The 20,723-nt window shown below is 37.9% G+C and overlaps 1 protein-coding gene across 1 annotated transcript in view; it reads left to right on the plus strand.

The window, feature by feature from the left end:
• LONRF3 (LON peptidase N-terminal domain and ring finger 3) overlaps positions 1–19,108 on the plus strand; it is a 24,287-nt gene extending 5,179 nt beyond the window's left edge. Inside the window, exons 5-15 of the mRNA XM_008640508.2 lie at positions 719–837; positions 1,423–1,545; positions 3,707–3,862; positions 5,272–5,515; positions 6,201–6,291; positions 9,676–9,790; positions 10,202–10,323; positions 10,977–11,135; positions 12,154–12,316; positions 13,104–13,253; positions 13,974–19,108. Coding sequence (XP_008638730.1) covers positions 719–837; positions 1,423–1,545; positions 3,707–3,862; positions 5,272–5,515; positions 6,201–6,291; positions 9,676–9,790; positions 10,202–10,323; positions 10,977–11,135; positions 12,154–12,316; positions 13,104–13,253; positions 13,974–14,132 — 1,601 coding nt within the window. The 3' untranslated portion in view covers positions 14,133–19,108. The remainder of the gene's footprint in view (positions 1–718; positions 838–1,422; positions 1,546–3,706; positions 3,863–5,271; positions 5,516–6,200; positions 6,292–9,675; positions 9,791–10,201; positions 10,324–10,976; positions 11,136–12,153; positions 12,317–13,103; positions 13,254–13,973) is intronic.
• Positions 19,109–20,723: the final 1,615 nt, after the last annotated feature.

A 20,723-nucleotide genomic window follows, 5' to 3' on the forward strand; every position in this document is an offset into this window, starting at 1 on the left:
GCTCGGCTCTCCCGCCCCATCGCTGGGGAGCGCCTGCGGGGCTGTGCAGGGAGAACTTTTGATGCGGTCCTTCTCATGCAGTTTGAGGAAAAGTGACTCACTTATTACTTGCACGTTGCAAGTAATGAGTGGAAGTTAAATGCAAGGTATTATAGGGAAGCATTTCACTTAAATGAAAGTGTTCCCAAGAAAAGTGCCCAGCATTCCCCCCCAGCACACGCCGTGTCTCGATGATAGTGTGTGTAACTCGGTGATCGGTGTAGCGCTACCTGATTATTCATGCTGTCCCTTCTTTTCCTGCGTTTTAAGCTCTGGCATGAAAAGACCCTTATTTCTCACTTAAAAACTTTCATGCTACAAATTTTGAACTTTTGAAACTCCTCCCTACAGTATGACTGCATTCCTCCTGCTGTCTTAAATGTCTCCACCAACCCTCTGATCCCCAATCAGTGCTGGTAATTTATTGTGTGAGCGTCTCAGCATTTATTTGTGCAATGTTCTCTGCAGTTATATAACATATAGCTGGCATTTTGTCTGGAGTTGTCCGAAGAGGTTTCCAGATTTAATTTAGTACATAGTTATTTAAAAACTGGATATTTTGTGGGTTTGTGCAACTTGCAAGCACCAACATGTGTTTAAAAAACGTAAAAATTAAGGACTAAAGCTTATGTAACTAATTTCTTTTTACTTAATCAACCCCTTTTTCTATTTCCTACAGCTCCAAATGACCACTTACTATATAGCAACCGGTCCCAGATTAACTCTACTTTGAAAGCTTGTGAAGATGCATTGCACGATGCAGAAACAGCATGCAGGCTCCAGCCATACTGGTTGAAAGTAAGTGCTGACTCCAGCTGTACTTTTTTAAGGCCGTGATACTGCCCTGATAGGAAACTGTTAGAATGATCAGACAGTGGAATCTGAGGGAGGCTTTAAGCCCTGTAATTTCTTGAACTCCCACAATTACAGACATTTAACCATGATATTCTTTAGCTTCCTGAGGTGAAGGAAGAGAGTGCTAGTCCTGGAGAGTGAGCTAAGGCTATTATCTTTGACTTGGATGAATATCAATTTTGTGAACTCTCAAAAAATTGAATGCTGTGCTTATATCATTCTGTAAGAACAAAATGACTATTTTAGAAGGTGCATGTAGGGGAAATGGATGTTTCCAAGATTAGTTGGGCTTAGGTGCTGTGAGAATCATACTTGCATGAGTTGGAGAATATCCTGTTTATGCTTGTAGTTTTCAGAACTGTTATGTTTAGAAACCCAGACACTGGTGGTGTCTAGCTGTAAGACATGGTTATAGTGATTTTTCCTGTCTAACTTTTCTTTCTTCAGAAAGATCTTTTGTACTTTCACTGTGGTTTTATTGCATATTCTCTTGACAAAAGCTGCAGCTGTGGATGTGTTTCCTTGCAGGGTCACCTAAGGAAAGGACAAGCATTAGCTAATCTGGGGAAAACAGAAGAAGCTTTAAGGGAGTTTCTATTCTGCCTTGCTCTAGATACTGGGAACAAGATGGCCAAGTCTGAGGCCCAAAAGGTGAGTTTCCCTAAATCATCTGGAACTGCATAATTGTTTTTAGTGGCCTTTTATAAAGGAGGATAAGTTTTTTTTTCTTCTCTCTCATCACTGCAGAGAGCTGGATGGTAATATAAATCCAGACTGTTGTTTACATTTGAGTTGTGTATTGCTGATCTGAAGATAGAAAGATAGCAAGAAAATATACTCAGCTGCCACTCAGTGGAAACAGTTACAGCATTAGCATCAGCAAATTTGAAGGAAAACTGAATTGTTAATAATTGCCACCCACAGACTATTGTGATTCTCAAATTTCTAATCTGATTCCTAGCCTGGTAATCTATTACCAGTGATGGAGTGCACAAGAGGGGGAATTGCTACTGAATGATGTTTCAGGCCGTTGACTGGCAGGACACAACACGCAGCACTCATCAAACTCCACTTGGGAGCAGCAGCTTTCTTCCTACTGCCAGTCGTGCTGCCCAAGTGTCAGTGTGTGCAGGAGGTGTGAAAGAGGAAGCAGTCGACAAAGGAAGAGCAGTTTTAAAATAGTTTCTTAGGGTTGCTAATAATTAATGCTAAATAAGCAAAAAAAAAGAATCTGCAATGAGGCTTTTTTCAGTAGCAGCCTACAATGTGTGTGAATTCTTACATGGGTTTTGTGAATATGGCTGTTTTGCCCACCCCTCAAATCTCTGATATCCTGTAGATCAGTATTTGGACGTTTGACCTTTTTGTTGTTGTTGTTGTCATAGCTAAAAGGCTCAGTGTTGCAGTGATTACTTATGACAATAAAAATATAATAGTTTTATTTTCCTTTATGGCAGTGTATTTATGCCATTCTCAATCACTGGTGGGATGGGAAAGTTGGGGTTTCCATGTGCTGTAGCAGACAAGGCTTTCTAAAGGCACAGTAGAATTCTTACAGTAAAACTCTATTCATGAAGGTAACACAGTATAACCTGAATGGTTGTAGTGAAATCAAATTTCTATCTCATTTATATATGGTTGAGATTTCAGCCTCCTTTGAGGATTTTTTGTCACTGATATTTAAGGGTTTTGTTTGCTTTTTTCCCCCCAATGGGTTCCATGCAGTCTTTCATTGTCATTGTGTCATGATTTGTGCTCATAGTCATGCTGGGAGACTTTCTGTGCACTAGAGCAAAAAGACCAGAAGCAAACAAATATGTTTCTAAATTCTGACTCCAGATAGCTGTTTCCAAGACATTTAATTTCTGAGCAGTGAGGTTCTGAGAAAAACTAGACTTCTTATAACTGAAAGAATCACTCGTGCACTCATCATACACAGAGTTGATCCATGATGCAATATTTTACTGGGTCATTTCCAAGGCTGTTTGCATAACAATGACATACTTTGTTGTACCAAATTCTTTGGGTGCAGTTGTGATGTTCTGCTTGTATTAACTGTCTGCCTGTGTTAGTTTGGACATAGTGTGATCCTGTGAAATCCTTTTTGGCTTTAAATAGAAATCTCAGCTATCATGTGGCTTCCTCAGGCATCAGCAGGATCACCTCAGCAGTATGTTGAAATTAGTTTTTGAAGTGTGAATCTTCTATTCAGCTCTGTTTCTTTCCTTAAATAATCATCTGGTAAGCTATGCCATACAAGGGGCTTCAAGCTGCTACTTGAAACAGATTCACTTATTTTCTTATAGCAAATGAAAAAATAGCATTTTTCTACTGCCTACCTTTTTTGTATTCTCACATAAGTGAATTAAAAATAGCTACAGTTTACAATATCAGACACATTTACCCAACTGATCTTGGATTAAGCCTGTGAGATGAGTGCTTTCTGTACTAGTAAACTCCAGTGAAAGCTGATGTGCAGCAAAAAAACCCAAAAACATTTAAGAAAGATGTTAATAATTTCTAGCGAGCCCTGAACTGCAGGACAAAGAGGACAAAGGCATGTGTGTGTCACATCACAGAGAGTGGTTAATAACTCTGTGGGCTTTTTTAACTCTGAAAATGTTTCTTGCTGTCTGTTTGGCCTGTATTGCATTAGCTCTTGCACTTTTTGTTCCTACCCTAGTTTAAAGGGCTCTTTAAATGGTTTTAACAAAATCATGGATGCTTCTTTCAGCTATTCCCTTACTTGCTTTTTCGTTTAGAGGTTGCAAGGAAGGAACTAAGCAGTGAAGTGTTCTGTTTTATATCACAGCTTCTACTTAGTTTGTTTTCACTCATCCCGGGAAATGCTCAGGAACACTTACCCGATATCCTGCAGCTGTTGTCACATCACTCTAGATTAAAGGGGAATCTCCTAAATTCAGTGGGATCTGGAGGCACCAGCCATAACCTACAAAGGTTGCTCAAGGTAAAGATCAAGTCTGATGTGTGGTTCTTAATTTGTTGTGTGTTTTGTGTTCATATTGGGAAGCCTTCTCTCCTTTTTGCCTCTGGGAGATAGGAGGACACATTTTCTCAAATTTTTACTGAGTTTCAGAACATACAAAACAGTGTTGACTTACCAAAGTCTCCTTATTTGACTTTCTTTCTTTAATAGAAGTCCTCTGTTCTAATAAATTTTATGTCAGAATTGAGTGGGTTCTACTCCTGTAATTGTCTTTAGGTCTTTCAGGTAGTTGGTAGTGGAAAAGGGCTTCTGTAGATTGGATTTAGATGCCCTCAAAAGCTGTGAAATGCTAAAATCTAGAGCTTCAACTCAAGCTATAACTGGTGATGCCAGTAACAAAGTCATCCCATACTCAGTCGGTACAATATTTAGAAGTTATTGTAGAGCTATGTAAGATATATTAGCTACTTCATAACTTTGGTTTTGCAGCTGTAGTTTTGTAAATGGCTGTAGAGGTTTACATTGATAGGTTTGTAGGGATCACTTCTGCTTCACTGAAACCTGAACTTTGGGATGGGGTTTGCATATATTTGCATATATTGTATATTTAGGAGAAAACTTGGCTAGTCCTTACAAACAAAAGTGGTAGTTTTGAGCAGCCTTGTTGAGACTGAAAGGAAACAATCAGTGACATTGCCCTCTGGAAAGGCTGTTAGGATATTCTGACAAGAAACCCTTTAGCATGACTCTTTCGTAAAGCCATTCGAGGGACAGTTCACTCATCTTTCTGCATGTTATACGTCACCACAGCTCCTGATCACAATCCACAGTGTCTGTTTTCGGGTCCATCCAGGGAGTTGATGTTACAAAGCTGACAGGTGATGTCCTGCACAGTGGCTGCTCACAGGATGTCCTTTGGCCATAATGGGATAAACCCTGAGTGGTTTGTCCTCTGAGAAAGGAATCTGCCTTGCAAGAGGAAGCTCTGGGCATTTTCTCTCTTATAAATTTTATGTGTTTTTACTGCTTCCTTAAAATAAACTGACATTGTTTTTGTTGTTCTATTGGTTGATACCATCATCATGATATAAACAACATGCATTTTTCCCATAGCTTCAGTGATAACAATATATTTAATGTGAGATCTCGCCACATTTCTGTCTGAATCCAGTTTCATGATCTTCAAGCTTTAAAGCCACACGAAAGGGCTGAAAGTACTCAATGGTGGGGAGGGGAAATCAGGTTTGTTTGTTGCTTGCTTTTTGGGGTTTGGGTTTTTTTAATTAGGATTAGCAATTCTCAGACTCTTGCTTCTTGACCTACAAAGTCCTTCCTGGTGATCCATAATATTAAATATTTGTGACAGGTTGAGTTTTTTCCTTACCAAATTGTTGGAAGATTGGTCTAATGTCGGTCCTCTCTTCTCACAGGTCAATGTGGAAGAGAAAAAGGGTTTTTCCATTCAAGAGGAACCAAATGTAACAACTTCTGGTAGTTTGAGGAAATCTATACAAATTACAGAGAGCAAAAAGGACTGTTTGGAGGAGGAGAACAAATTCACCTCCATGCCAGAGTCTACTTTTCTCATCTCTGAGAAATGCAGCCTCCTGAAAAGGAAGTGCTGCTCTGAGGAGATGCGAAATGCTGAGGTGCCCTGCAAACTGATGAAGAAAGGTATGTTTAATTATACACAGGACAGGTTCCATGGCATGCAATCCATGGAAACTTTTCTTTTGTAAGATTCAGACAAAGAGGGACCAAATTACACTTTGCCTTTTATATTTTCTCTTTTGCCTAATCATGCCTAAGGCATGCATGATGTGGAATCTTTCCTGTGTGTAGGGAGAAAAAAGTCTAAAAAGGGGCAAAGAAGGTTGGGTCATGTGCTTTTCTCAGCAGAGCTCGAATCTTTTAAAGAACATCAATGTTTCACATGGTCTTACCACTTTCTATAACAATTTAAAAAGCTTAAAAGCACAAACTCTATTTGTTCTTCATATCTGGCCTTGTTTTCATGCTGTGGGAGATATTTACAATGGTATGAGAGAAGAATTTGTCTCACTTTAGACTTTCAGCAGTAACAAAAAGTGTTTTGACGTTGTTTGCTAATGCAAGGCCAAATTGAACCCTCTGTAAGTGGGTATAGTGTGACCAAAATTAAGGGGAGATGTGCTGATTTGTGCCAAGGCTGAATTTGAAGCTTTGCATAGAAATTACTCTAATGATGCTTCATGGTTCAGTAAGTTGCAAGTATATAGGAGACACATTTAAACATCATATGCTGGTGTAAATACATGAGTAGCATTGTGCTTGCATAGTTCTGTTCAATTACATTATCATTTTTTTTTCTTGTTGATAGACACGGTTGATACTAAGGGAAATAGTACTGGACAACATATTCCATTTGAAGTTGTGGATCCATCAGATTTGGACTGCTCCCTGTGTATGAGGTGTGTTCTTTTCTCACAGATATCTATAGCTTTCCAGCTGTATCTTCTTCCCTTTAATGACCTAGAGATTTTCTAGCTTACTTGGTACTTATTTTTGCCTGTGACATGAAATTAGCTTTTACTGTGACTGTTACTCCAGTGATGCATTTCTAGACCTTTAGCTCTGAGCACTGTTGATGAATGGGGACTCTTTAGTCTTCTCTGGGCTAGCAATTGCTTTGGAAAGGGCACACAAAGTCACATGCAGGTTAAGCAAGTTAGTGAAGGTGTCTGAAAGATTTACGCTCATCACTGGCACCCACCTAGCCACTGATACAGTGCACAAACCCACAGTTTGTCATCTGGGAATTTGTAGAGCTGTTTGTCACAAAAAACACAAAATACCTAGAGACCACATCGAATGAATATTCTGAGTTTACATGTGAAGTACTCTGTTGCTGCTGTTGCAACAGGAGGATCTTGCGAGTAAACAAGAGCATGTTTTAATTCTCTTGCTTAAGAGATTTGTTCCTCACTTTACTGAGGCAGTCACTCCATTTGCTTGACGATTTCTTCTTCCAGTTAAACAACAGTTATTCTTGGGAGCAGCAATGACTTAGTAAAACAAGTAGGAGCTGTCAACTGCATCTGTTTTACTACTTGTTTTCTACAAAACATTTTAAGTTTGGCAAATATATTATGTGGGGGTTTTTACTGACTTAGAAATATTGGGAAGGTGTGCACTCACTGCAGTGAGTGTTGCTTAGGTTGCTTATTTTTTTTTAATTACCCAGATTTATCTATAATGCATGCTGGGGTTAGTTTTGCACAATATTTTTTAGTTCTTAAATAGTAGATATTCTCTTTAGGGATTTACTTTTGAAGGTCTGTGTTTTGAGAAATCTGGATTTTGTTGTTTCTATGCAGAAGAGGGGGCTTCAATTTCTTTCAGACAAACTGAAAGCTTTGAGGACCAACTGCTGTATTGCATGATTTGCTTCTGCTTGGAACAAATCAGATCTGCCCCCTCTCCCTGTCTACAGCTGAAATATGTTCCAAAAGTTTATGCAGCTGTCAAAACACTCCATAGTGCAAAGAGCAAAACTTTCCTCTAACAGAAAGCCACACAATTAATCTTAGTGGTTTAGTGATTCTGCTTGTTTATCATCATGTCCACAAAGCATTTTTCAGATGTTTTAAATAAAATTAATTAGTCCTACTTTCTCATCCTCTATGTTAAATCAGAAAGAACTAGACTACAATACATTTGTAAAGGAATTAGCCCAAGGTTTACTGATTCCCTTACAGTATAGAGGATGGTATAGGTGCTGCACTTGTAATTGCAGTCACAAATCCAGGCCTTGCCTTCAGAAAGATGTTAGCTTTGTAACATCACTGCACAAGGAAGGCTTGTGCTCAGGAAAGCTCTCATAAGATCTTTCTTGTTATTTATGCAGACTGATTGTAATTATTTCCTGCCATGTGCTTCAGAAGTGTTTTGGGGATTTGGTTCCTGAGATACTTTGGGCTAATTACCTAGTAACCTAGTGACCTGTTCACAATTAACTGCAGGAGCTGTTATTAACCTTTTTGTCTGATGAAGTGGCCAAAATGTTATTGATCTACCTTTGCTCCAGCAGCAAGCAGAAAATACAAGGTAGTCAAAGCAACTTATTGGTGAGCAAAGAAGCAGCACTGTTCTGCTGCCATTTAGTTTCTGCTGTTTACAGTAGCTCAAAATAATGTCATGAGAAATCTTGATGTGTAGTGTTTCTTTCTGCAAATCATGGAGCTTGTCCAGGTCCTCTTAGAGTTGTTAGGAAAAGCAGCTGCTGGCTTTTGTAAGAGCTAGGGCAGACTCACGAATCTTAACAGGAATATTTTGTCTTTATGCTACATTTCAGATGAAGTCAGTCCCTACTAAATTATTACATATGCAATGCAGTACTTACTGGAACATGGGGTAGAATTCAGTGTTTTGCATAGTTTAAGTGAGGTTTCTGTTTGTGAAACAATTAACAAGTGTTTTGAGTTACACTGTCAAGTTGCAATAAGATAGGTGTGGCATTTCAGATACTATTTCATATGTTCCATTGCTTAAATGTCAATGTTTTTGGTAACTAATGACATTTAATAAGCTCTCTACAGCAGTCTTGTTAAAAGCCAATTACATTCTTAAATACACTCATCTTGTTAAAGATGCTAATAAACATGGGTTTATGTATTGTAATTTCCACATGTTTAACAGAGCATAGTGTACTGTTTTGATAAACTAATACTTTAAAGAAAAATTATTAATTCACTTAAATTATAATGAGACTAATATTAAAGACCTTAAAATGCTTAGACAATATGTTGTAAAATACAGTATGTTCCAGACAATTTAGTTTCTAGTTTTGAATTATTTCTATTTTTTAAAAAACTTCTATATTACTTACATCTCCTTAAGGTCCTTATTGACAAGGAATCATGACTTTGCAATATCACATAATCCTAATAAGGAAAAAAATCTTTACATGAAAATAAGTGTTATAGAGGTATTTGGAATGGGTAAAGAAACAGGTACCATGATACTTTGAAGACCTGGCCTTATATATTTAAATATTCTTCCAGAGGAAGCATGAACTTCCTGTCTCTCATTTTCCAGAAAAGCAGTCACTTGAAGGTTAAAAACTGTATTTCCCCCCCCCCCCCCCCCAAAAAAAAAAAAAATGGAATGCCTATTAGAGCTGGCAATAATAGAATCGTAAAATTTTTTAGGTTGGAAAGACCTCCAGGATCTTTGAGCTCCACTATTTATTCCAGAGCTGCCAAGTCCCTGTTTATTGCAGTTACTGATGTGGGCTATTACTGCGCTGGCAATAATAGAATCATAAAATTTTTTAGGTTGGAAAGACCTCCAGGATCTTTGAGCTCCACTATTTATTCCAGAGCTGCCAAGTCCCTGTTTATTGCAGTTACTGATGTGGGCTATTACTGCAAATAGGTATTTTGTGCTTAGCTCTACACATACAAGTAATCATAACATTTCCACAGTAATAGTTGTGCAGGCATTGCTCAATTTCATTAGTGAAGTCAGATGGTCCAACTTCTAGTTCTCTTTATTGCTCACACAGAGGAAAATTAAATACTGGCTTGTTGGAAGTTCGTGACAATGTTGTCCCTCACATTCACTGAAGTCAAAGTTCATGGGCTGCCTTTCATGTTGGGTGGCAATAAAAAAAGTCTGTAAACTGAGTAAATACAAAAGTTGGTTGAAGAAATTAAAAGCAAGAAGCAACTTTATCCCTGCAGTAGTCAGTAGTTAAGTTAGTGAATGAATTCAGCTATTTTTGGTAGCAACTTTTTTCTTTTACTTTAGTACACGATATTGTTGTCTTTTTGCTCTTGGATTTTCCAATCCAGGCTCTTCTATGAACCTGTCACTACACCTTGTGGACATACCTTCTGTCTCAAATGTCTGGAGAGATGCCTGGATCACAACCCAAAATGTCCCCTGTGCAAGGAAGGGCTCTCAGAGGTAATCCTTGGATTTTTTCAGCATCAGTTCAAATGCAAGTGATAGGAATGACTTCACTTGCAGACAGCCTTGATATTTCCCAACACAAAAGAAATATTGCATAACTTGGGAAGAATGTGACTTTTAAAATGCTCTTGTGAGTGGCCAAGCATGGCTAGTCTCTGTTCAAACCTTAGGACCAGGCCTGTACTTAAAAAATCTGTAGGTGATTTTTACTTTCCAAATTTCCTAAGTAAATGTCTGTAACACAGGGAATAGTTAAAAAACTGACTCTTCACTGGCAAGTTTAACAGATGATAGAATCACAGAAATCAGTAAATGGGGGTAATAGATGACTCCCTTTTCACAGGGACCATACACTGTGATGTGCTGGATGTTCTCTCTAACTGCGTGTGTGTGTTCTTACTGCAGTGCTTGGCTATGAGGAAATACTGTAAAACAGTGCTAATGGAGGAGCTAATAGCCAGATATCTTCCAGAAGAACTCACTGAAAGGAGGAAGATTTATGAAGAGGAAATAGCAGAGCTTTCCAAGTATGTAATCCATTTATGTAAAATCCCATCTCTAATTCTGCTGCTGTTGGCTGTGAATGGCTCTGGCTGCTGTGGAACACGAGCTGAGATGCTGATGGTGCTTCTTTCTCTGTATCATGTGATATCGGAGAGCAGGGTCCAGGTGAAACCGTGCTTGAGGGAGCATAAAACTGGACACTGTGCTAAACAATAAAGAGAAGTAGAAGAAATCCAGAAGGTTGCTTTATAAACAAAGTAAAAAGCCATGTGCCTGCTTTCAGTGGACCTCTATGAAAGGCACAGAGTGAGACAATAGGTAGAAGTAGTCCGACAGGATGGGGTTTGGAATATACTGGATAGGGAAGAAACGGGATTAAGGGAAATAAATAAAAGCAATACTAGAGATACAATAATGCTTTTACTAGCAAATCAAGAAATCTTAATGAAAAATTTGTCTGCTATTAAGTAGTATATAATTTTCTAGAGTATTTAGTCAGTTAAAGGGAAAATAATTTTAGGTTTTACTTACTTCATTAAGAATTTTATTCTAAAGATGTTATAATTTCTATTTAAAGATGTCATAATTAAAAAAAATATGTTACTACGTGTTTTATACCTAGTCAGTTGTGTGGTAAAACATCATATCTGATTTTTCCTTTCTTTCTTTCTTACAGCCTAAATAAGAATGTTCCCATATTTGTGTGTACAATGGCTTATCCTACAGTCCCATGTCCTTTGCACATCTTTGAGCCGTGTTATCGGCTGATGATCCGGAGGTGCATGGAGACTGGCACCAAACAGTTTGGGATGTGCATCAGTGACCCTGTCAAGGGGTGAGTGAAAAGCTTGGACCATGTGAGGTATCCACTTAGTCTCGAGCCAGTGGAGAGGTGCAGAAAGGTCCATGGCTGTAATATCTGTGGTAGCTTTCCAGTAGAGAAAGTTTCTTCCTAATCATGCATGTTAAAGACGTTGAGGAGACTGAAGTTTTTCTCTTGGGCACTTGGGTTCTGACTAATATGCCGGTCTGTTCTCTCAAAACACTCATAGCTGAACGTGTGTAATATGTGATTGAGCTGCAGACCTCCTGTAACACATGAAAAGAAAGTGTATTTTTCTGCTGCTTTCCAATCTACTGAATGTTTTGGCACAAGAAATCGAAATGGCAGTAAGGTGTGTTCTTGGGCTTAATTCCTTTAAACTATGGGATCTCTTTATATTGTCACTGTTCTGAATATAGTGGAGACTGCAGACGTATAACAGGACCTTCATAAGGACTGGCTGAGCATTTACATTGAACCATTTACAGTTAGTATTAGGTAATTTGACTTCAATGTGTGACTCTCTGTTTAGCTTTCTTCCCTTCTTTTTATGCTATAAACCTACTGGGTATGTATACACTGTGAAAAGTACAGTTTGCAGAAAATACCCACCTGCAAACTAAAATCTGCTGAAATTGTGCAAAAACGTTTTTCTTCATAGATTTCCATGTCCTTCCATAATGCTAGTATTCTGAATTGCACTTGTCCTTCTGTACAAATTGACTTGAACATATTAGGATTATGGAGAAAGTCTGCTTCTGAGCTGTATAACTTTCAATTTCATAAGATGTTCCCTGTATTCCAAAACATCCAGTTAGCATTAATCAGATTAGACAGTCTGGATCTTCCTGATAGTTTTGCAAACAATTGTGGTATAATTTGAACTACAGCAGGTCAGTGCTATGAACAATAGAAATGAGCTGACATTGGTCAATACCTTTGTGGTAGGGACTGGCTGTATGGCAGCTCTGTGGAACTCAGGGTGGAGAGAATAAGACTTGTTTACTTGCTTTTGTTCTGATTTCAATAGGTTTGCAGATTATGGCTGCATTCTGGAGATAAGAAATGTTGAATTCTTTGCTGATGGTCGCTCTGTTGTAGACAGCATTGGCAAGAGGAGATTTAAGGTGATCCAGCACAGCCAGCGGGATGGATATAATACAGCAGATATTGAGTACATTGAGGATCAAAAGGTAAATTTAGAAATATTTCATTTAAACCGTATTACATGTGAAATTCTAAGCATTTATGTTTTTCTTTCTTTGTAGAAGTTTCTAATAAACCAAATTTGTGGTATTTAATAACTGCTCATGGTTAAGGTGGGAAACATAAGAGTTAGCACATGCATGCACACACACTGCCGATGTACTGAAGAGTGTTTCCTAGAGGTATTTATCAGAGGACAAGATTAAGTGAATCCAGGATGAGATCTTGCTGCTCTTCTGGACAGAATAACTGCAATTTATAAGAGGGTGGAGGGGGAACCTGACACCATTTTTATGGAAGCCAGTTAGAAAATCTCCATTCAGGTAAGAAGCAGCAGGATTGGGTGCACCATAACCTTCAAAATTGCTTGTGTTAATTCTTAAGAGCTTTTGGTGTGCAAAGGGAAGATAAAATGTCTACTCTGAGGCTCTACTGATTTTTCTTTTTTTAAAAAAGCTTTGCATCATCTTTTTTCCATTTTCGCATGATGTTTGTGTAAAGGTTTTTTGATACAACAATCCAGAAAGTGCTAATTCTACAAATAGGTTTTTTTGGTTTAGAATACAGGTAAAGTAAAGAATTTGGGTAGGGAAGGGGCATCAGAAGGGGAAACACCAAATGAGCTCTCAGTATTTATCCCAGAACTTTTCTGGCATGCTTTTTTTTTCCTTTTCCTTTCCCCTACCCACTCCAGAAAATCCTAAAAATGCTATGCCTTCCCCAGCATGCAGACTGAACTAACAGTAACCTTCCCCCTCTCATTTCTCATTCCAGGTGCAAGGACAAGAGTATGTTGCATTACTTGTTCTCCATGACTCTGTCTATGATCAGGCTTATATGTGGTTTAACTCCCTCAAGCAAGCACTCAAAAGTCGAATTCTCAGTCATTTTGGTCCAATGCCAGCTAAGGATCCTGACCCACAGGTATCCAGAATCAGTGGCTTATGTAACTTTTAGAGACAGAAATAGCAGGGATATCCGATAAGCTGGCAGGCATTGTGTTCTAAGATGAAAATATGAATACTCTGCATTTACCCCACATAAACTGAGCCTCTAAATTCTGTTGCCACACACCTGTGGTAGCACAGTTGCAAAGAAAAAGCTCATATTTAATGTTGATAACTTTCTGAGACTATTTATCTCACTGCCTTAATCTCAGGAGACTGAACTGCCTTTTTGCCTGCTCTACTTCCCCAATTAAATGACTGAGAAGTAAATAGGCAACTGGAAACTTGTTACTTTTGTTAAAGGACTGCAAATGGTGGGGTCCTAAAATAACAGAATATAACAACAAGAGCTAAATAGTGTCATAAAGTATGGAGAAGGAAGGCAGGAATCCTAAAGAGCTGGGTCAGTAATAACATATGGGAAAAATAGATTTAAAAAAATGCAGAAGGCCCAGCCTATATGTTGTTGTTACTAATAGAAATGCCTTTTACATCCTATTTTTAGGAAAGGTGCCACTTGTTTGTAATCTGTTTCAGGCCAACCTGTAATCACAAGCCATTAGGCTGGCAATGAAATTATCTACTTGCTACATTGCTATCAAAAACTGTGTTCTCAGAGTTAAATCCTCAAGAATAGGACCTTACTAGCTGTATGAATTCTGACTTCTAATTTTTTTTTTTTCCCCACTGACTGCAGGCTAACCCCAATGGGCCAGCCTGGTGCTGGTGGGTCCTGGCTGTCCTTCCACTTGAGAACAGAGCTCAGCTCCCATTCCTTGCCATGAAATCCCTCAAAGACCGCTTGAATGGCATCAGACGTGTCCTTACATTCATGTCTCGTACAAGATCACGGTGATGGTGAGGAGCAGAGCTGGGAAGTCTCCCACAGTCCTTGACTGCAGACTGTCTCTTGTAACTTCATCTAACTGCAATAATGTCTTACAGATTTGAGTGTCAGGATGTTTCAAGCCTGAATTTCAAAGAGAATGAGTTATAAAGAGCAGGGGATGTTTATGGATACTTCAATAGTTTCCATTTGGAACTGAGACGAGTATTCAATCACTGCACTGCTAAATTAGTAACAAATGTGATAGAACAAAAAGTGATCTTGTTTGCCATAAACCTTTTAAAAATCTTAAGGTTTTTTTTAATTTATTTTATTTTTATTTTTTAGTGGAAAAGATAAACTGTGCAGTTTAATGTGAAGCAGAAACAATAAGGTTAATGCATTATTTCAGTGAACTGCAAAGTCTTTTATTCAAATGGTTCAGGTTTTATATAGCATTGTGTAAAATAATGTTCACAACTTCTGTTTGATAATTTATTTTTGCACTATGATTGTTTTGTTTCAAAGTGTATATTATTTATGTGTTCATTCACTAAAGGAAAGTGAGCTGCTCTATTTATAGTGTTTTTACCCTGTATTTATGACTGGGGGCAAAAATTATGATTCTAGCAGTGCACAAGCAACTGCTTTGTTAATTTTTCAGTTATTTGTGTTCAAATACTTCAAATATTTTTCTACTTATCCCCAGTTCTACCGTAGCTTAAGAACCCCCTCAAAGCATCCTGCCTTGAAGTCTTTGAATACACAGATTGTCTGAGTTAATTCAAGCAGAGCTGTTGAAGGTTGATCCTATGCTTGTGGCGAGGTTCCTGATACAACCAAACAGTCAAGCATCTGCTTAAGCATAAGTGTTTAAGTGCTTGCGTAAATTCAAGTACTGGTGGTTGATGTCAGTGGGAATTGACCATAGTGGTGACAGAAGGATCTATCCTCTAATATTTCACCGAACAGAGTAACTTGAAGTTGAATTTATATCTGAACTCCTTCTTTCAAAAATGGACAATGGCTACAAACAACTGTGAAGAAAGAGCTGCAGTATATGAAAATTGGCTTATCCTAGAGAAAACTGGAAGTACTGGTGTCATTTCATTGTAGGTTAATACATAGATTTCTTTTTTTTCCATCAACTCTTGTTGCTGTTAAGATGAGTTTTATTTCTTTTAATTGTTTGGTGGGATTTGGCTTTGGAGTGTGTGTTTATGGGAGGGGGAGGGGGGAGTTATTTTGAACTGTAGGACTCAGAGGGCAGTTTGTGTCACATAAGAAGGAATATGTTGTAATAAATGCTATTTATTTCACCCCAATCTTCAGGTTTCTTCAGTTAGCTTCAAATCTCTACCCAGCCATTACTTTTCTCTTAAGAGATTGGGTAGCATTGCTAATAATAGTTATCTCCCAAGGAAAGCAAGTGAATTTTAGCATGATTACTTCTAGCCATAATGCAGGTAAAAATAGGGCAGAAATGAGAACAGGAAGTATCTTGGGTTTGATTTTCTTTTTTTTTTTTTAAATCAACAGTTCATACAGTTGTTTTGCTGCTTTTATTGCTTACAGTGTACCACTTTCTGGGACTGCTCTTACCTTCATCTGATTATGACTTTCACTGGTTTCAATGTGAGCAAAACTGGGCCTTTTATTCTAAGCTACTCTTTTCCTTTTCAGTGGCAAAAACTAGAATGAAGTGAGACTGTTATGGAATGATATAAATTTATTTGGTTTTTTTACCCAGGATAGCGCTCTGCCATTTCATGCCTCTATGAAAAAAAATGTGGTAGAATTTAATATAATTTTTGTGTGCTTTTCCATTAGCTCATCAGAATATTTATTAGTTAAAAGTAACTTCCATACTGTTATGTTTCCAGAAAGCTACCTTTGTTCCCATTTTGTTAAATTCTCTAGAACTTTTTTATAAGGGTACCAAAGAAACAAATGGAAGACAAACATGCTTCACCCTTGTGGTGCTCATGGAATCTGTATCCTGTTTGCATTGAGCTACTTTAGAAATGTTATGACTTCCTTCCATACTGCTGGATTGCTGCACTTCCTCCATGGGTGGTACTTGGCATGCTGTAAACAATGTATAAAAACACCTACATGTTCTGAACAGCACCAAGTGATGGTGGCTGACACCTGCTATGGCATTTTGTCTTTGTAAGTCAACAACAAAGCAATTTCTACTTGTGTGGAAGTGAAGCTGCATTAAATGCAATTCTTCCACAAGCCATTATGCACTATTGCAGAGCATAAGGGTCTCATATTGCTCCCACAGGAAAAAAAGCTTCCACTTTTGTTACTCTTATCTGTGAGAAAAGGACCTTAAATATCTTATTTAAACTTTTTTCTCACTGATGTCATTATTTTTTTACCCTGCATGCTGTGTCTTCTACATACTCATTCTATTTTATTGTTTTAGAAACTGCCATGGAAAAAATCCTTGATTTTTAAAATGAATATTGTCTTTTCTGCCTTGAATATTAGCCTTGAGTAAAGCTGCCAGAATTTCCTAAGCAGAGACTCGTGTACATGCCCTGCATTGAGAATGCCCAGTGCATTTGTTGCAACCTGGAAACACCGGACCCTACTGCATGTAATGCACACAGGTGATCTGCATATGCACAACAAATCAAAATTCCATCTGTACATGTACAATAGCATTCTCTCTGGGGCTGCTCTATGGCCACACACATCCTAGACTAATGGCTAAAGTCTACAAATTCCATCAGAAATGAAAAACAATACTGAGAAAGATATTTGCTAGAGAACACAAACCTGTCAAGGAAAAACTGGAGAAGGAATACCCTTAGCCTTCATTATATTGAGATGGTAAAGTTTCATTAATGATGTTTAAAACCACAAAAATCTAGGTATGCCACACTATCACTGATTTTTTTCAGTTGCATAAATAAGTACAAGGATGTAAATGCAACATTTATCACAGGCATGAATAAACAGTTGAACCAATTTAAAAATACCTTCAGTTTAATTATAGAAACAGCATTGAACAAATAAAATGCTAATAGGGGGAGGGAGTATTTTATTTAGGCTGCTCACATTTTTCTAGACACCAAAGCCAGTTTGATAACCAGTCTTGCTCATCTGCTAAAAACAAAAAAGACGAACAAACCAAATCATGACTCAAACTTGCATTTCCTGTGTGGTCAGAAGTATTGATTAATTGCTGTGGGGGTGTAAGTAATGCATAGGCTGCTTACACAGTAGTTCAGTAGTTTTAATAATGAAATGATAAAATGGTGTGATAGGCCTTTAAGCTAAGTCTTAAGTGACATTCTGGTGTTAGTTGTAGAAGTTCCTCTTGCTTTTTTTCTGTAATTACTTTAAGTGCTGATATCTCCCATTATACTGTAGCAATAAGAGATACCAGCTGTCAGACTGAATGGCTGATGTGTTGCTCAGCCCGTCCTTCTGCCCTGTATGACTACTTACTGACAGAACACCTCAACCATGGATTTACTAATCCAAAGACTGCTTTAGTCTAAAAAAAAAAAAAAAGCACGTGGATTTGGATGTAGCAGGTCTGTCTTAATCTGTGCTGTAGAGAAAGAGCTTCATAGAGTTGAGTTCTGTTTTAGATGGTCTTTTCATATAATCATAGAATCCCGGGATGGAAGGAACCTCAAGGATCAGCTGGTCCAAATTTTCTTGGCAAAAGCATGGTCTAGACAAGATGGTCCAGCAGGCTATTCAGCCAAATCTTACAAGTGTCCAATGTTGGGAAATCCAGCACTTCCCTGGGAAGATTATTCCAATGGCTGATTGTTCTCATTGTGAGAAATTTTCTTTTTTGATGATTTCTACTTGGTGCTGAAGTTTTACTGGTGTTTAAATCAATGACAGACAGGAGTTGTATTTAAATGCAATGTTTAGAAATGGAGAACATGTTCACAAACACTTATTTAAAGAAGAAAGTGAAAATTAACTATAGGGTTTTTGTGCATAAAACCCCTGTGGACTATGCACTTAGGGTAGTGCTCCCCGTTTCCCCCAAGTCCTACATCCGATGAACACAGTCCCTTTTTTCAACCCCTGCTTAGTTCTCATTTAATTCACAACTGAACCTGTAACTAGTACAGCACATAGTTTAGGAGCTGGGGTTTATTCCAAAGCCCAGTAAACCACTGAAAGTCTTATGGCTATAGAAAAATGGTAGTTTGAGCAAAGTCACTCTCTTATAACACTTTGCTAAATAAATATTGTCTGAAAGAAGAAAGAAACTAATCTGCTCAGATAGGATTAAAATGGTGGATAATAAAAACCTGAAGTATTACATTGACTTACTCATCCAGGTATCATGTGAAGTGCTTACTAATGTTGGATTTTCATAAGGTCTAAAGTAACCCTCACATAGAAGTGCCTGTATTCTGTTATTGCCATTCTTGAGCTTTTTAATAGTCATAGCCATATATTTTATAAATATAAAACATATGCACCTTTTAATCTTTACATTCAATTTGCAGAACAAAGGTTTACAGAGCAGAAGTGTAGCAAAAACAATGTAATAGCTTCTATAATTCCCTGAGGAGGAACGGGAGAAGTACAAAAATGAGGAGCAAAAGACTATCTGTGTAAGATGTCTTAATTTGGAACCATATACTTGTCCAATTTAATTCCATCAAGCTATGTGGTTACAAGAGTGCCAGAAATATATCTATCAAGCCATTTTAAATAAAAAGTTTTGTGGACTTGTATATTCCATTTGTTTGTAAAACATCCTTTTGTGCACTGTAATGAACTTGAAATGAAAAGTTATACTCTCATATCACTGAACAGAGTACTGTTCAGCTACCTCTATATAAGTTTGAAGTAATTGGTTTTTTCTGGATTTGTTTGCATTGTCACATAAAATATATTTTAAAAAATCATAGTCCAAAGAACCTGTATGTGTTTGTAGATGTACTTATAACTATGTTGTACCAACAAAGTCTGTGTGGAGAGTTGTTTCCTAATTAAAATTTTTGTGTTCTTTACTCTTTGGCTTGCATAACAACTACAAAGGTGAACAAATATTACATGGGAGCTGTTTTTTGTAGGTGTTTTAGATAAAGGAACAAAGAACAACTCCTAGATCCTGCAGTTACACAACAACACTTGAAGTGAAGAAGCCAAACCATAGGAATTAAGTTGTTCAAACCTCAGATGCTGTAAAAGAGGACAATATGTGCTGCTGCTTTTTTTGGATTTTTTGGGTTTGGTTTTATTTCCCCTCCTCTCTTCTGTTGTTGCTGTGATAAAGTAAAAATAATGGGAGCTGAAGAAGGCCTGGCTTACTGCACTACCCTGCACTTCTCTGGGCTTTGGTTCCTCTGATGCATTACTGTTTGCTTTACAGATTGCTGTGATTTAAACCTATGACCAGGGTACTTTTCATTTACAGTCTCACACAAGAATGCATCCTAGCCACATTTAAACTGTGTCTGTGTGGGAATGAAAGGACTGTTTTCAGTGATGACCATTTAAGAAGTTCCATAGGGCTATCAAACTCAACTTCACAGAGAAAGCTAGATAATACCTTTATTCATAAACCTCAGATTAAGAGTTTACAAAAAATATGAAGATTTGAAAAATGTTTGCAAGTTACATATGTATGGGCTGCTTCTTTTGCCTTGTCACTTAAGCAAGATGTAGCATGCTTGTGACTTGCTGCCTAAGCCTCAGCCACTGCTGGGGTAACAGGTTGCCTTCCTGGCCTCTTAGGTAAGCTTGTTCAGGCTCTGCATTTACTTCAGAATCCAGGGCACAGGCTAAGGCCTATGGTGAGCCTACAACTCATGTCAAGGCCTGTGTTATATGTAACAAAATACATTTGTGTCTGATCAGAGGAAGCTTTGGTTGAAGTGCATTTTCATCAGGAAATAGTAAATAGTCAAAACTGAAGCTTTTCTTGGGAACGTGTTGATTTAAACTATTGTTTTTAAGTCATAACTTTAGTTTTGAAAGCCTTAAGAGCAGTTATAAAAAAGAGGGGTCTAGATGCAATATGAAACAGAATTTAACCCAAATATAGGATAGCAAAATATTTCCCAACTACTTTCTCACTATGTCCTCGTTTTATAACAGTGTACCTACACAGATTGATTCAAATGATATTTGAAATATGCTAAAGTCATCTACACTTACATAATGCTTCATATTAAAATGATCACTAGCAATTTTGGATGATTTCTACCCTGTAAAGCAGTTAAAGGAAAACCACTGCTTCCAGTCAGCCTTTGCTTCCCCGGTTCCCTGACACAAGACCCTGTCCTGACTTTGCTGTGAGTGGGATCAGGACCCTGTGCCATACTGGGCAAAGGGAAGGGCTTGCCATGGGGCAGCTCCTGGCTGAGACCTGCCACAGCTTTGAAAATGTTGTCAGTAATATGCTTTTATTCTGTGAATGAGATGCCACAAAATCCTGGAACATCTCTTAGTGTGCCATAGTTCTCTGTATGACTGGGTGAAAGATACAATGGCAACAGTTTTTATCTTCAAAAGAGGTGCTGACTTCGTAGTTTCCTCTGCTGTAGGAACCATGGATTGCCTGGTCTTTGCTCCATACTACTCACAACCAAGGGCAAGGTAAGGAATGCCATCTCTCAGCCT

The sequence above is a fragment of the Corvus brachyrhynchos genome, unplaced genomic scaffold (assembly GCF_000691975.1).
Source record: "Corvus brachyrhynchos isolate BGI_N302 unplaced genomic scaffold, ASM69197v1 scaffold398, whole genome shotgun sequence".
Taxonomy (NCBI): Eukaryota; Metazoa; Chordata; class Aves; order Passeriformes; family Corvidae; genus Corvus; species Corvus brachyrhynchos.